The sequence below is a fragment of the Falco punctatus genome (genome assembly GCF_963210335.1).
Source record: "Falco punctatus genome assembly, chromosome: 12".
In the NCBI taxonomy this organism is placed as follows: domain Eukaryota; kingdom Metazoa; phylum Chordata; class Aves; order Falconiformes; family Falconidae; genus Falco; species Falco punctatus.
In genome coordinates this window covers 12,544,942-12,562,299 of record NC_137592.1, presented here as the reverse complement: position 1 = coordinate 12,562,299, position 17,358 = coordinate 12,544,942, and the positions used below count along the sequence as shown (strand labels likewise).

The window sequence follows — 17,358 nt, the reverse complement described above, 5'->3', positions numbered from 1 at the left end:
CATTATAAGGTATTTGGCAGCAGGATAAAGTAGCACAACTGTTAATGAATCCACAAGCCCAGGTGCAATAGTACTTGGTAAATTACGAAAGGTGCATTAAAAGCAAATACTGGACTCTTGCAAAGTGGGACATGCTGGTCCGTAAACGCAATCCCTTTAGTAAAGCCCTCACATAGAATCACATCATCTCTTCTCAGCAGTCAAACCCAAGATGATTGATCTAAGCTAACACCACAAGCTGTGCTGACCGCATCACATGGATGATGGATCTGTCCACCCAAGAAGGAAACGTGGCTAAGAGAGCTGAGAGGGGAGCATGCAAGAAAACCTCAGCTAAACGCACCATTATCACCTGCCTCCTGGAAGCCTGGGAATTCAAGTGAAGAGAAATCAGGCAGAATTCTGCAACTTGCTATAAGGTCTGTCACCCAGGGAAGAGGTGGCAGCAAGCCTCTCTCACTCTTCAGCTTTAAACAAGTTTAAGTCATCTCAGTGTTTGCTAGGTACTAGCTTAGGGACAAACCAGTACAGTACAACTGTATTTTTAGGCAAAAAGAGTCTACCTAATATTATGGTATCACTGAGATATCCCCACTTCACTGGGCTTTTTACTGTCCAAGCTCACAACAAACAGTCCCTGTCCTAAAAGTCACTTGATTTTCCTTCTGCTTCTTGATTCCCTTCCACTGCCTTCTCTATAAAATGTGTTAGCTACGAAGACTACTATTACTGCTGCTTTCTTGTCTCTGAATTGTAAATACTAGCTTGTATAAGCCTTCATAAACCTAGGTCCATCAGTCAAGTAACTCTCACTTTTATCAGCAAAATCTAGACCTTCAAGATAGCCACGTGCTCCGGTTAGAATCTGATGGTCACTCATTTGCCAGGAACCTCTTGTTGCACTGTGCAAATTTTATGGTTGTGCAATTTATTCAAGTGTTCACATATTTGGAAGAGTTCCTACAGCAGTAATTCTTTCAATGAAATGTGCTGTACACAAGACAACAGTTAAAAGGTTTTACATGACAGCTTTTGGTATGAAATGTGCATAAATGCATGGTAATGAATGCATACTAGATGTTTCACGATACAGAAGTTAACAACATCGATTTTACGAATGTTAAGTCCTTAGGAATAAAACACAAGTGTAACAAAAAAAAAATCTCGTCATGTTACAATGATAAACTCTTAATTTATAAAAAGAAAGATAATAAAAGCCACAGTAATGCTGCAGCAAGACACGAAACAAACACAGGGGAAAAAAAAAAGATCAAGAAACAGGGTGAGGATTAAGCAGCTATTGCTCCTTGTGACTAGAGCTATCTTGTGTAATAAGGAAAGTCCTTCATTGACAGATAAACCTTCCTTCTCTACAAGAAAAAAGCAGTTATGGAAATTAATGAAAGTGATAAGTTCACAATTTTCAAGGACTTCACAGTCACCTCACTCTGATGCAGATGAAGCTGCAGAATGTGTCAGAGCAATCTGGTTTGTAATGATGTACTTCAAACTGAGGTTTCTAAAAGATTAAATGATATGCAAATACTCCTCTGATCAATATTCCTTTTGTCTAGAACAATCTAGATAACAATCTAGTCCACATATGTTTGGGGCAAATTAAAGAGGGATAGCAAAACACATGTAAGTAACAAAAAACTAGGTAAGTTTCTTAACTGTGATGTAGGCCAATTTTATATTGTGATACTGAAACTGTTCCAAGAACTTTGTCAAAACAACTTTGCAAGCAGGATACATCATACCTGTAGCTAAATGAACAAAATACAAAGTTCTCGTGAATACCAAAATACTTACTATCCTGGGTCACCACAGTGATATCAGCCTACTGTGCAATAAAGGGAAATGGCACATCCAGAGCTTCATTGCACGTATTTCTTTATAGAAAAATTTTCCTACAGAATTTTATGCATATGGCAGACAGAGATAGATATGTATATATTTGAAGATCATTGTTATTGCAACCACTGATGGCAAAATCTAAAAATCTAGTAGAACACCCCCAGCATAAGGGTAACCTTTAACTAGCCCCACCAGCATCCATTCAACTCCAAGAAAGTTACAGAGTTGCTGAAAATTGCTATTTTCTGTCAGCACTGTGCTGGGCACAGATTGTTCCTGCTGGGATGCCAAAACCTGGGAACACTCTTATTAGCATTCTGCATGCAGTGTCCTAATTTCTCAGCCCAGCATGTTACAGGAAAAATAAATACAGTTACCTGCTTCTTTCACATGAAAGTATCTTTTGAGCAAGGTACGCTGGTCTGAAAATTAGAATACCACGTGCATGAGCGTTACTACTAATGCTGTTCCCTTTCCTCCTCTGCCTGGGTAGGCATTCAGCGCTGCTGGAGAAGAGACAGGGAATTCAGAGAAAAGATTCAGGATAGGGAAGCCTGAAATTAGATCAGGTCTAACAGGAAAGACTCAAATCTGTTCTACTACAATTGCATTGGTTTCCGAGGTTTTAAAAAATAAAAATAATAAAAACAATAATAATAAAAGAAGTTGCTTCCACCCTTGAAATGTTTCAATTATGTACACATTGAGTGGATTTTTCAGTCTTACAAACATTGTACCAGGGCTTAACATAGCTCCACAGCTTCTCAACCTTTGTCTCTTGTGACAGCCAGGCTCTCTGTTAACTACACCTCCCGACACTCTTACTAGTGACACTGAGAGCCCCAGCATCACCTGCAACTCACACTCATTAATGTGGGAATTATCTGTCTGCTTTTGAACTAAATAGTAACTGATGCATTGGAATCATGCCTTGGCTATCACCAAGACAAACTGTTTTCAGGGACGCCTTTCAAACTAAATGCATACGTCTCCAATATTCATGAAGAGAAGACATTATTTCCAGAAGTTACCCTTTTTGCACATTTCCCTCTCAATACTGATATCCTCTTACACGTTCAAAGACAAGCTTCACTGATATAAGCCTGGGAAGTTGTTAGTTTTTTGTGGGGGGTTTGGGGGGTTTTTTTGGTGTGTTGTTTTTTTTTTTTTTAATCCAGAACAACACTGTTAATTTTAGTTGTATGTATAGATTTTTGAACAAATACAGTAGGAAACTTTCAAGACTATCGCTTGGATCAATCAAAGCCTAACAACTTCCAGATTTTACAGTTTTAAATTCCAATAGAAATAACCTCATCCTTTGTGAATCTGTAATCAGAAGAGTAGGTAACAGTTCTTCTCTGAAAAGTAAGGTTTTGATTTGCTTTAATATAGTTCAGCTGCTGCATTAAGAGCTACACATCTATTTATGAAACAGCAGGAAGCATCTGCTTTGTTCACTCTTCACTAACTGTTAATTCACAAGCACAACATTTCAACATCCCCTGCCAACCACAAATAACAGTAGTGCAGCAGTGGAAAAACACACCTAAAATGAACCTTTGCCACTGAAACTTTGCCTTTTCTTTGTACTTTGGGAAAACAAATGGTCCCTGAAAACCAAACTAGTTTGAACTTCTTGCCATCAGCCACATAGCTCATCTCTTCTATCAGTACCTGAACTGCTCTTCCCCAGTTAAAGGTGACTTATACAGACAGATACGTTTTTCTATTGAAAACCGCAAAAAGCAATTTGAACAGCTGTGATTCATCTATAACTCAGAACCAACAGCTTCATCCTTTAGATAAAATAGCATTTTTGCCAGGTCTTTCAATGACTTTTCCTTCCTACCTCAACAAAGAAGAATTTATGAGTATGTTAGAAAGATTACTATATTGTTTTACGTTCCATTTTCATTTGCAATAATGAGCCTGGTGTATAAGCGACACAGTTCATTTTCTTTACTTTAATGCGCAAAATAGAACAAACAAATGCCTTGCAATATTAGGGAGAGGTGTCAGACTGCAGACTGGCAAGTGAAACATCTTCTATTTTTAATTTTACTATAAGGCCCCAGCAGACATTCTGAACTACTTCCCTTCCATCATATAAGATTATGCAATGCCCTAGTTACTACAGATTAAGAGAGCCACGTTCTTGTTTTAGTCCTATGTAGCTTTGTAAACACCTGTAAACATCCACATAAACATGGGTAAATTCTCTTTTTTTACCTGGGAGATAAAATATACTGTGTAATCCAACAAGAAGCTATAGCATTGTTTCAAGAAATTCACACCACCACACCCTATAACTGGCATCCAAAAGAACTGCAGTAAATGTGACAAGACATTATCAGTTACTCCAAAAATAGGGCAGGCATAATAAGGCAAAACTCCAAATTATTCAGAATTGGAACAAACTACTGCTACTTAAGCATTAAATCCATCTTAACAAACCAAGTACCGGAACAAAAGTCCAACCTAAGGCTCAGGCAGTACTTAAAATCTTCAGGTTGACAGTTATCTGAAGAAAAAATGCTTATCAGTATCTACATGCTAAAGTCTGTCATCTAGTGAGACTAAACATAAATCACAAATGCAGTCTGCTGGTTTTGCCATTAGCTCCAGACAGGCATTTGCTCAACTCGTACTGCTTAAAGCTACCTTGTACAACCAAAAATATTTCCACAGCAAAGTACAACATACTGGATAAAAACTATCAAAACATTTTTGTTTCAAAATTGTGTTGCCATTACATTTCTACTCATATAACTAATTTGGTTTTCTTTAAAAAAACCCAAAACCAAAAAACCCCAACAATTTCATTATTCCCATATATATCAAGTATTTTGCAGTTTTGGTAAGAGGCTTATTTTTGTATTTCCTCAATAAAGCAGAAAAATCTCTGATCAAAGTAAAAGAGAATAGCCCTAGTACGTGCAACACTGACCGATTTCAGATATATATTTGCTCAATTTTCTTCACAGTAAGATTCACGGTCTTGTACAAAGTACTCTATGCATCTTCTGTAGAAGAACTAAAATGTAAACTTTTCAGATGGAAATACTGTTTTCCTGTTAGCTTCAACAGTTTAAGAATTAAATTTCAAATTTTAAAAAAAGATATTAAACCAACAAAGTTTAAACTTTACAACAAACAAGTATTTCAAAGACTGTAATTTTGCTTCCTAAGGCACGAGTGAACATTCCATTAGTGTGATTCTAAATTGGCAAATGTACTGGAAGTAGCCAGAATGACCTCTTGTTTACAGAAAACCCCAAACTTTTGACAGAAATAAGCCAACTTTGATTAAGAAGGAGACAACAGCACATTACCTGAATCGTTGCGGAGGTACGATGACATTGCTGGGATGAGGCAAGATTGACTGAGTAGCTCTAGGAGAACGGATGGGAGAGCACTGCTGTTCTGTCCTCTCCCCTCATGGCTAGTTTGCGTCTCTCCGTTTGACGTACTCCCTGCAGGATTTATGTAACTGGCAAGAACCTGGAATACACAAAAATATTGAATCGAAACAGATTTATTTTAGGCAAAAGAACTTTGACTTTCCCCCCTTAAGGAAGACGCCATAATACTTCACCAGCTATTTTGCTAATTCGGCACTGGTATTTATTTTAGCTGTCCCAAAGATGTCTCCAAAGAAATTCTATACAGTTATTAGATCATGTTCCAACTTCTGCTAATGATAAAACTAAATAACTATTACAATTCTGAATGACTTTAAGACATCAATTAATATGAATCTTGACAAACCTGCTGGAGCTACTCAAAGCAGGAGTTTGCCTGCTCACATCACCTGAGACAGGTAGCTGGCCAGTCCCACTCGCTTTCAAACACCAACTAGCAACAAAAGATTTAGCTTTTCTTAAACCGCAAACGTTTCAAAAACCTTTATAACTTCCTTTTGCATGGGTCTTCGGGGTTTACAGATGAAACAACTATATACGATGAGCATGACAGTTACTTGGAACAATCACTTGTGAGCACAACTCTTGCTTCAGTAAAGAAAGAGCAACCTTCCCCCGTGACGGCGGGGTAGTCCCCTCATGGCTGCACCCCGCCTCGTCCCAAGGAGAGTTCTGGAAGTTCACAAGCCCTTGCCACCTGCTGTAGCCATACAACCCAATGCACGCCCATGGGGCCGATTTGTGCAGTTGTACTCTCTACCTAAGCAGTTTCAAGGCTTGAAAAGCTGTATTATTTCAAGTCTCAGGGGCTCTACTCGGTTTTTTAGCCTCTTCTCCCTTCTTTCATTCTCCCTCTTTGCTCTAACACCATTACCCACAGTATTTTGCTGCAGCACCTTACCAGCACTCCGTACAACTGAATTTTTCTACAGAAGGGACCAGAGAAAGTCTGCTGTACAAATGACTGACACCTTCAACAAAAGGGTGAAGGGTTTTCTACTCCCAATTGCTGACTGCCCAAAGCAAATGCCTCCTTACGTCATGACTTATCGCAGTTATAGCTAAACCTCTGCACGGCCTAATACAGCATACTGCCCAGAAGCTTTGTCGACAGTAATACAGGTGATTTTCCTCTTTCTTGCTTAGGAAAATTACTTCAGATTTTGTTTAGCTTGTGCCTTGTACTCACTCTACAGTGACTGAAATAACTGATTACATCCAAATGATACCTTCATCAGTCAGGGCATGTGCATTTTCAGAACTTCATCTCCTTTGTGCCCTACCCCAGCAGTGATGTTAGCTAATGCAATTGAGCTGACAGTTCTGTGAATGAAATTTTTGATGACTAGATAGAATCTAATTTTCCTGACACTAACCTAAGAGAACAGGGGTTGGTCACATTTCAAAATGGACTGAAAAGCCTAATTATGTGGGATTTTCTTCTCCTTAGTGTGAGGCATTTGGAAGGTAGAGTTTTACTAGGATCTGTGTGTTTACTGGTGACTTACTATTGTCGTTTAATTGACACACTAATGATTTCATAGTATATCTGAGTGAGATTTTGTTGTATTGGCATAAAAAATTCATGGACATCAGTAACAACTATGGGGGCATTTCCTTAAAGCACAGCAAAAATATACAAGAAATGAATAGGTAGCATTACTTGGCACACAAAACACTGGCTATTCCCACATCCTCCTGCTTTAATGGACAGTCCTGACAGACTGAATGCAGCAATGTTGACGGAGCTATGTGACAGCTCCAGGGAAATACATTGAAATGCCTCTTTGTTCACTGTCTATTCAGAACTGTCACCCACGTTTACCCACACAGGTCTTTATGCAGCAGCCTAGCGATATTTGAAAACAGCCTGAGGCCAAATATGATCTATACCATTTTTCATGTAGACAGGTAGTTGCAAACTATTTTTTACCCGAAATACTGTAATTACTCTGCTAGATGACTGAAGAAATACAAGCTCCATTTTTACTATCCAATCCTAATGTTTCAAGTGCTTATCATTAATCAAAACTTCATTATTACACACCTGTAGAAGGCAGGTCACATGCTCTTCTTCTAGCCTTTGCTTAGTCAAAGCTTGTTCAACATCCCATCCTGAAGCTGTGGAGCCTGTTCCAAAGCCTGTACCCTTAGCCCAGTACAACTGCTGTTCTTCTGTTGATGCACTGTTGTGTGTACTTGACACCTGTGGCTAAATTAAAAAAAACAGTCGTAATAATCTCATGTTTTTCATCTTATGAACATTGTCTTCACAAGCTTTTATTCTGCAAAAGAATGTAATCCCAATTAATTAACTTTATAAAGGTATCTTCAGGATCCAGCGAAATTCAAAGCTTTAGACAGGAAAGACTGCCACATACATGGAGTTCTGCTACAGGTCTGTGCTAAATTGTTGCAAGTGATTCTCCAATTTGTCTAGGACTGTAAGCCCACTTTGGTTCTTCTAAGATACTCTCACTGCTTAAAGGATGAAAGATATTAAAATGCTACTTAATCAATATCATGCTAAACATCACAGCTTTGTAATTATTACTGTTTAACACCTCGTCATATTTAGTAACATAATTAGATGTAGGGGATGGGAGTAGACATGTTATCAGAAGTACACAACTGAAATGTTAAGATGCCCAAGCATGTGCTAATTTTGTATAAAGGCTCCAAAACAGCAGGAGCTGTAACACAGATGCATAGCTCTGACACGTGATCTCTGGGTCACTGAAACACACTATTTCCGCTCCATATAAGAGATGGGGGGAAATATCTTGTTCTTAAAATGTTCTGAGAGAGCGCATTTTTTCAAAGGTGCTTGTACAGCTTTTTCCAACGGTCTGCCTCACTGCATTTTACTAACACAACTCCAATATTATATTGCTTAGCCTCTAGAAAACTATTTAAGTACTTATTTTGAAAGTTTAACAGACCTTTGGTGAAAAGGATGCAGAAAAAAATTCTGATCAGCATTTTTGAACTAATGCTTTCTTAATTATATATTTAGCAGCCTAAACAAGTGACCTTGTTTTCTGAAGCAATGAACACTTGCTACTTAAAATACTCAGTGACAATCAGCCTTACTGGAAACCAGGTCATGTAAGTAGGTACCCAACTTTAATTTTTAGTATTTGATTTATGGCTCTGAAAAGTTTCATTTTCTACTCAGATCTTCTTCAGTGACTTTACTAAAGACTATACTTGAAGGAAAAGAAATTATGTATGAACAGACTGCAATGGTAAAAAGAAGTTATCACCCATGAAGTACCATGCTGACAGTAGTCTGGAATCACCACTTAACTTTTACATTGGGAACGTAATGCATCTCGGTGATGAAATACCTGTGTGGTTATTCTCATGTAGACATTACTCATTACATCACTCAAGAACATGTTGTGCCTTTAACACTCAAGAGAACTGTCATGAGCACTGAGTTAAAGCACTTAAGGGAAAGCCTGGCCCCAGAAATACAAGCCTCAGTGCAGGCCTGATGGATCTCTAGTTTCAAGTTACCATCTATCACCTGATAGATATGAGTTATGAGAAAGCAAGCTGTTTAAGGGGTCACGGTAGAACTGAAGCAGAGATAAGAATTAATGGTTGCTCTTTCCCTCCAGAAGCGCAAAAATGCTAAGGCTTCAATGTGTCAGCAGTCTGATACCCCATTAGAAGCAGAATATCTCAGCTTCCCCTAAATTTGACTAGCCATTAAAGTGAATTATTCTCAGGCACAGCTCCATCTCTTCCTTGCTCAGCCCCTCATCAGTATGAGAGCTGATAAAATATGGACAGCCCCATATTTTGCAGCTATTTAACCATATTTAGGCACCATGAGCTTTTTCATGCAAGCCTCTGCCACAACAATGCTAAAGAAAACAGGCCATTAAGGTTTTTTTAAACACTTTTATAGACAATTGGTATGTTATGTAGAAATGGCAACTCGTAATCCTAAAAAAATCAGGGGATACATATTCTGAATAGAGAGTGGTATAGTACGGGAAATACCTTTCAAAAGTTTAATTTTGGAGGTTTACTTGGGCTTTTGAATGCTATGGAAAATTTGTCTTTAGGTCTCATTTCCCCATCAGTAAAAAGGGTATAAAAAAACCTATTACTGCATTAATTCATTAATTTCCACAACTCATTTATATTTGTGAAGCATTGAAAAGCAAATAATTTGCAGCCAGCAGAGTTTAGATGATGAATGCTAAATAAGGTAACGAGGTCATGCTACCTAATGAGGATTAAAGAACCACCATCCATTGAGCATTATGCCTCTGATGCCCTGAAAAACAAGGTCCTGTGAAAAAAAAACTGATTACACTTTAACGTCTTCTTTGTTGGTTAAATTTTATTATTACTATGTTCATTTGCAACATTCAAGGACAATTACCTAATCAAGTACTTTGTAGTTATTTCTATTCTTCATTCAAATGCCAACTGCAGAAATTAGACTATAATGACAGCAATGAGATTATTTTATTTTTTTATAGTTAAAACTCTTACTACTTCTCAGTGGCAATTATTCTGCCTGCCAAGCTTACCTCTGCCTGGTTGGGACTAGAATTGGGCACTCTCGGTGCGTGGTGGCTTAGAGCAGACAGACAAGCGAGGATAAGATGTATAGCACCAATCTCCAGTGCCATCCGCCTGAGCAGCACTCCATCATCGGTAGTCAATGGTGTAGTGCTGAACAAACTGCGCAACACGTGGAAGGGCAGAGTTGGAAGCACGTTTGCTGAAGGAGACTGCAGGATATGACCTAGGTTGAAGAAGACGACTATCAAAACCACATTTTCCTTCAACAGTTAAATACAGCCTGTTGATCTCTGCAATAGTTTATAAACAACACATACAGGAATCTACTAAGGACTTAAGCATTTGCATATAGTAAGCGGAGAAGAGTGTAAAAGAAAGAATGTTTCTTTATTTCCTTTATGGATTTGGTTAAGAACCAAAGTTATAAAATTTGATTCACCATTTCCAGGGATAAAATTTAGTTTGTGAATAATAATGAGTATACTTCTGTATTTGACTACACTTCAGGTCATATTTCAGAATGAGGAAAATGAAGGTAGTTCAGATTAATTTTATTTATTTTAAACATTCCAACTGCAGCAAGTTAAAGAATGCACATGGTCAGCTCAGCTGACAAGGAGCTGTAGTTTACCATGATGTAAGAATGCTTTTTTTTTCTTCCATATTCACGTGCCTAAAGTTGGAATTAAGTCACTGACACAATCCAAGCTGTGATGCTATTCAAGTTGAATACATGGTGAAATACTAACATAATTTTAATTAAACAAGTTGCGTGTTTGAATTTTGTAGTAGATTTTAAATTTTAACCCTTTTGCATTATGAGCAAAAATTACTTCTTTTAAAAGCCATATTTCAAATATAAGTGACCTGTTAATGCAACATACTCAGATTTGGGAACTGTCTCAATTTTTTCTGTATTTAACAAGGCATTTCACATTCCTTCTCCAGTGCATATGTAGAGATACTCAACAACTGAAAATACTTCAAAACAGCCAACTGCTATAAGAAGCAACAAGCTTCTTATTTTAAATATATTATTTTCTCCCTCGTTCTTTATCAGCTATAATATCATCATCCAGAGGTCTAAACTAAAATACATTACAAATATGTATGTCTACATTTGTATGTGTATGTATCTACACACATATATGCATACACACACTAGTTTTTTCATAACTATCTGATACTTTTGTAAAGACAATAACAAGAAGGAAGCAAAAAGTCCTCTGACTAGGACCTTCATAAATAAAACTGAATGCCTCTGGAAAAAAGCCCATCTGACAGACTTCCAGAACTGCAAGTGTAGCCAAATGACAAAGAAACAAAACCAGAAAATGTAAACATCTGCCCATGATTTTATCTTTGCAGACAACTGAATCCGTGTTTAATCAATAAGCCATGGATTTGTAAGTGCAGCTCTTCATATTATGCGAGAAAGAGATTCTACATTTATGAAAACATGCATTTCCAACAGAAAAGAAAAATATTAATGCTTTATACAGAGAACTAATGTGCGCTACTGTGTACAATTGATCCCACTATTTTGTAGAGCTAAATTCAGGCATTTGGCTTAGGGAATGGAGAAATTGACTGTTTAGTCCAGCAGAAACAAAGACTTAGAGGGAATACAACTGCTGTCAACAAATGCATCAGAGAAAGAAGAGCTATTTATGACGAGGAACAATGCTGGCACAATGATAAATGGGCACAAAATGGGTATGAATAAATTTAGGCTGAAAATTAAAGCAGCCCCTACCTATTATGAAAATTATGCTCTAGAACTGTGTTCCAATAGCAACAGTGGATGCACACACAGGAGAAAGAAAGCAACCTAAATTTTAAGGATTTGAGTTGGTCTCTTTATAAATAAAGGGATGTAAAAATTGTTTGCAGCAGCAAGGGACTGGAACCACTCAAGGACATAAAAAGCTGAGGGACTACATACAGTCTTTCCATTAATTACTACTCAAATTAGGTGGGAGCTAGCAGCCAGAATGAATTTTTGTTATCCTGTTTATTCTTGTCTACTGTCCTGTACCTAAATGCAAGAGTAATGAAAAGATAAACAGGAGAGAGGACAAATGAGACTCTTAGTTTCTCAGTCGGTCTTACGAGCTACATGTTGTCCACCACTCTATAGGCTGCTGAATAGACCGACTTCAGTTGATCGCTGCATAGAAAACCCAGCATTCTTTCCAAAGTTATAATCAAAGGAAATTCTTAAAAGCACTAAAACATCTTTCACGTACACTCTTCCAGTTTTTCAGAACACTAATATGAATATTAGAACTATATGCAGAATTCCAGGTTTGGTTGCAAAGACACTGACTACAAATTGTCTCTCGGCTCACTTACTCATTCATCAAAGAATACCCCATTTCTCCCTCCGAACTCACACCTTTAAGGCAGAGCTCCTCCTCAGCAAATGTAATCACTATGATGTGTAGAACCCTCCCTCCTATTCTAGAACAGTATTATTCATCAGTTTACTCTATACTTGCTGTAGCTATGCTCCTATCCATGTTATTCTGCATTTGGTTGCAGAATCATAAGTTTGCTCAATTAGTTGAGCATACCCCGCTACTCAGATTGTTCTGTCTGAACACACTGTCACCTTGACAATGTCACTGTAAGGTTTATCAGCAGTTATTCTACAATGATTCTGACATCTAGGTGAGAACTTGAATACTGATGATTGTGACAAAACTTAGGCAGAAAGAATTTAATATTTAGAGACAACAGACTATTAAAGATGCTAGCAACATAGTTCTGTACAAACCAATTCTAACTTCCTGCTAAAAGCATTACACAGTGTAAATAAATTTAAGAAAAATAATCTAGCCGTGGTCTACAAAGAAACATAATAATTGCAGCACATACTTCCTTCACCATCATCTGTAACTCCCAACACCAATCTCAACAGACACTGAGCATGTTTCCGTTCTTTTAGCAGCACCTCAGCATAGCCCGGGAGACGAAGAAATAAACCAAAGGCAGCCAGAGAATGCGCAGGTATGGGAGACATAGTCTGAACTGTTGACTTGATAGGTGGAGGTTCTGCAGCAATTGTTTCTGGTGCTTCATACACCAATTCCCCTGATTGTTCAATGGTAACCCATTCAAACTGATCACTGTCCTTCTGCTTTTCCTGTGTGGTCGATGTAACCACAGGAGTGCTCACCTTAAGAAAGAAAAAACAACAAAATTTGGTAGCCATTCAGTTAATCACCTAGGCAAAATTTTTATTCACATTAGGATCTAAAGGACATACAATCTTAATATAGGATACCATTAAATAGTCACATGAAACACACTACCATTTACAGATACGGGGCCAGGCTAAATAGCTAAAAAGGACATAGTTGTTGCATTTTCAATACTGTTCTACAAAGTCCTGCCTACAAAAGCAACAAACTGTATTTTCCCAATCTAAAATCCTCAGGTAAAACACATCCCTTAAAATCCAGAGGCATAAATAACACTGAAATAAACAATACAAAGATTATTTTATATATCAGACTTAAATAAGAAATACCCCCTTTATTTTTAGCATTGAACACTGAGTGTGAACTCAAGTGTTCTATTTTCAATTATGTATTGCAAAAAGGAGAACAACTAAACATAGTAACTTTAAAAACTAAGAAAATATTTGGGTATCTTAACAGTCTTGCAGCAACTCATGGGCTTCTTTCAGGTTTTCGATTGATTTGGCAAGCTTTATTACTATTATGCTCTAATACAACCATCTGTTGTTCTGTTTTATGAACAGGCATTATGATGGGAATCAGAGTGTAAGGGGGTAACAGTTGTACAATTCCCCAGGAAACGGTCATACACTCAGTTAGAATGAAGGTATGACACTCGGGTCCTTGTCATGATTAAACATCACAGAAGTTTCAAGCTTTTATGCTATTCAGATGAACCGATGCACTGATCTAAACTAGAAATTATTAATCTGAAAAGCCCTTGCAGAATTTATTCAGAATACCAAATCCCTAATTAAAAGTCAAAGCCATGTTTAGCTGCATTTATTCCAATCATCTACACATTAAGAAAATCAGAAGTATCAGTGACTTAGAGAAATATAAAAGTAAAATTAAAGAACTAAGAGTCTGGAGAATTCATCAGTCTTTACTCAATCTTCTACTCAGTATTATTGTACTTAATCTGTTTTTATGGATCACAGAATTCTTATTTGGTATTTGAATCCAAACTTATATCTCAAGCTAAAAAAATATGAAAAGAAAATAACTTCTGAGGACCACAGAAAAAGAAGGAAATAAGCGATGAAATTTCTCATGGTCGTATGCTGCCTTCATCTGTTGCAGAATTCCATGAATCAGTATTCTTCAATACAGAGTACATGTTATCTCTCTTGCATTTCAAAATACAGTAATTCTTTAAGTGAACACACTTCCTTAACTTTTAATTTTTGAACTGGCTTCATACTAGCCCTCTAAAACATCTTTGCAGAACTATTTACAAAGGATTCATACTAATTATCCAGTCTCACTACAGGGTTCCTATTCCTGCTACAGTTTCGCAGTCAGGTTACTGAACAGCACTATTAACTCATGATTAACTTAATTCCAAAGGAGTAAACACTCACAATCTTTCCTCTTAGAAGGGATCAGCCAAACATGACAAAAATAGAGCCAAACAGAATTTGAGTAATTCACAGGTTATTTTCTTCCCTTTTTAATAAAGATTGTGTACCTAGAACAGCAGCCAAAGGAGTAATTCCACAATAATGCCAATACTGACACTTTTGAAATGCCTGTCAGTGCCTCCAGAGAAGTTATATACATAATAAGTATACAAATAAATAACATATATTATTTTTTATAATTTCATTTTAGATATTTATGAATAAAAATATAATTAAGATTATACAGTTATTTTTTATTTATAATAATAAATATAATATAAAATTATATCATCTGCTTTGAGAACTGAATTTCTTTTAACCATAAAAAAAAAAATATCTCAGAGGTTACATAGGCAATTAAATTATAAGCAAGTATGGCTTTACAGTACATCTGCAACTTTATGTTACTGCATCCTCCAAGTTATTTTATGAATTAAGAGAAGCGAGGCAAGCAACAACACTGAATTCATGTGTTCGCTCCGCAAGGACATGGCTACTCAAGCAGTCCAGAACATCTACAGGGCAGCAGCATGTAGACCTGGCCGGGGCTGTGCAGTTATGCACTTGTCTATTTTAAAACAGCTTCCCCACATAACTGAGATGTCAAACTGAACCATAGAGAAATGTGAGGAAAACATTGCCCTTAAAAAAAACAAACAAAACACTCTTAGCATGTTTTTCTACACTGGTTTTTTCACTCACTTGCTGAATTACATCAGGATAAAGCATAGGGAGTCTCTCCGCAATAAGGGCCAATCCACCCATTCCTGCAAAAACTTGTAGTGGAGACTGAATGGGACAGGTTTCAAGAAGCGATTCGTCTAGAACTGCGTCCATACACTCATCTCCAGGACTGATGGCTTCATCTTCAGGGCAAGGTCCTAGTAAATCTGCATGTTCTACAGAAACACAGAGGTAAGAGGAATTAATACATAATCATCATCATCAATATTGTGTTTGTTTCTTCATCTTCACTTAAAAAGTGGACTTCAAAAGCATCAGTTCCTTCTGAAGCAAAGAAGAACCTGAATGAATGAGTCCAACAATATCAAAAGAAAATAAAAGTATTTGTGGTGCCTTTTGCAAGCGACAGCAGAACCATGTCGTAACTTGAGATTATTTATATAGGGTTATATGTTAACTACGAGAATTTTTTTTTTAATTAGAATTTGATCTACGCCTTCAAGATTTTGTTAACTTTGGAAATACAACATTTTTTAACACTGTCTTTCAACTAGAACATAAGACTATGTTTGTTACTCTCTGATAAAGAGTTTATAGCTGAAGAAAGGAAAGATAACCTTACTTAAATTAGTCTTGCTTTTTCCTCAAAAATGCTGAGGAAGGATTTTTTTTGTTTCATCTTTCCCATCATTTAACTCGCCGTCCATAAAGTTATATCACCTATTGCTCACCATTCCCACGCCTCCTCTCTGTGAAGTGTCAAAACGCCCCTCTAACAAAGCTGTGAAATGTAATTCTATTCTTTCTCATAGAAAGGATCAAGATATCTATTTTTAATTTTCTACTAGCCTCCATCCTCCCAGTTTATGACTAATATTTTGTACAACAGACAAAAAAATGATAATCTTACACACTGATGCACACTAGTTGTATATACAGAACCTTCCCACAATTCATTTTGTCAAAAACCAACCCACTTTGCTCATTATCACAGTCAAACTTCACAGTGAACATTCAGTATATTTAATCTAAAAAATCTGTATTGCAGATTACCTTGTTAAATACTGGAATGCAGTGGTCCTTAAAGCCTTCACAGTATACCACCCACATCCAAAGGCAACACAGATCAAATGGTCTTACCACCTCTTTGCTGACACCCAGCTGGAAATCCATGATCATACTTAGCATGCTTGTATGCACACACACTATGATTTGTTATATAGAGTTTTAAGTGCAGTTACTTTATCTTTTAAAACCTTTACTTCCCTAATTTGAAAGGGAATAGGAAACAGCCAGTCTTTCCTCATCCTAATGGAAGCAATATGATCATTTTATCAGATCTATTAAGTTCAAATCAGGGATATGTGGGAGTATGTACATTAATTTACCCTAACTCAATCTGACAGACTGCGAGAAACAGGAAAGGTCACATACATTTTCAAAGCAGGATAGTCCTAAGAGCCAGCCCAGCCACAAGGCTTTCAGTAGTTTGTTACAAGTTACAAAGTTTCAGTTTCCATGTCTACTGTTCTTAAGGATACAGGCAGGAACCACCTCTGTGGAAGTTTTCCCTGTCACCACAGACAGTGGGTGACGATGTCTGCACACGTGCAGGTCTCAGCAAGGGACCACCTTCCACCAGATACATGGAGGACTCCACCATGCTGGGCCAAACACGATTTACAGTTTGATTAATTGTGATGACATGAACTGAGCAGACCACAAGAAAGGTTAGGTTTCCTTGACAAGGAAAATTTTAAAATAACGGTTTTGAAGCAAGACTCACCCCTCTGTTTTACACTATAAAAAGGTGTAAGCCTTGCCAAAGAAGGAAAACGAGAAAACAGACACACACAGATAATCACAATGCACAGGAAGTTCACTAAGGCCAAATGCTTTTCTGCAAAAGACACTTGAAAAATACGGTATTAGTAAGGGTACAGGCAGATCTTTTATTATGATAGCAAATACAGTCCTATTCCTTTCACATCTTAAATGTTGTTGCAAGAAGTTACACTTAAGTACGCTTCTCCAGTAATTGCTTTAGCTGGTCCTTTATAACCCAGTTTAAGCCATTTAACCTCCACGAATGTTTGGTGAATTTTCAGTGAAGTCATGCACTTCAGCTGTGGAAAACTGCTGATCTCAAAGACACTGAAGCACACAGAAAAAAATATAAATAACAGACACTTCCTC

The 17,358-nt window shown here is 37.2% G+C and overlaps 1 protein-coding gene across 1 annotated transcript in view; it reads right to left on the bottom strand.

Moving 5' to 3' along the window:
- Positions 1–17,358, bottom strand: part of BIRC6 (baculoviral IAP repeat containing 6) — a 183,342-nt gene that overhangs the window by 47,534 nt on the left and 118,450 nt on the right. The window contains 5 exon segments of the mRNA XM_080408146.1: positions 5,193–5,361; positions 7,330–7,494; positions 9,836–10,053; positions 12,711–13,011; positions 15,181–15,377. Coding sequence (XP_080264272.1) covers positions 5,193–5,361; positions 7,330–7,494; positions 9,836–10,053; positions 12,711–13,011; positions 15,181–15,377 — 1,050 coding nt within the window.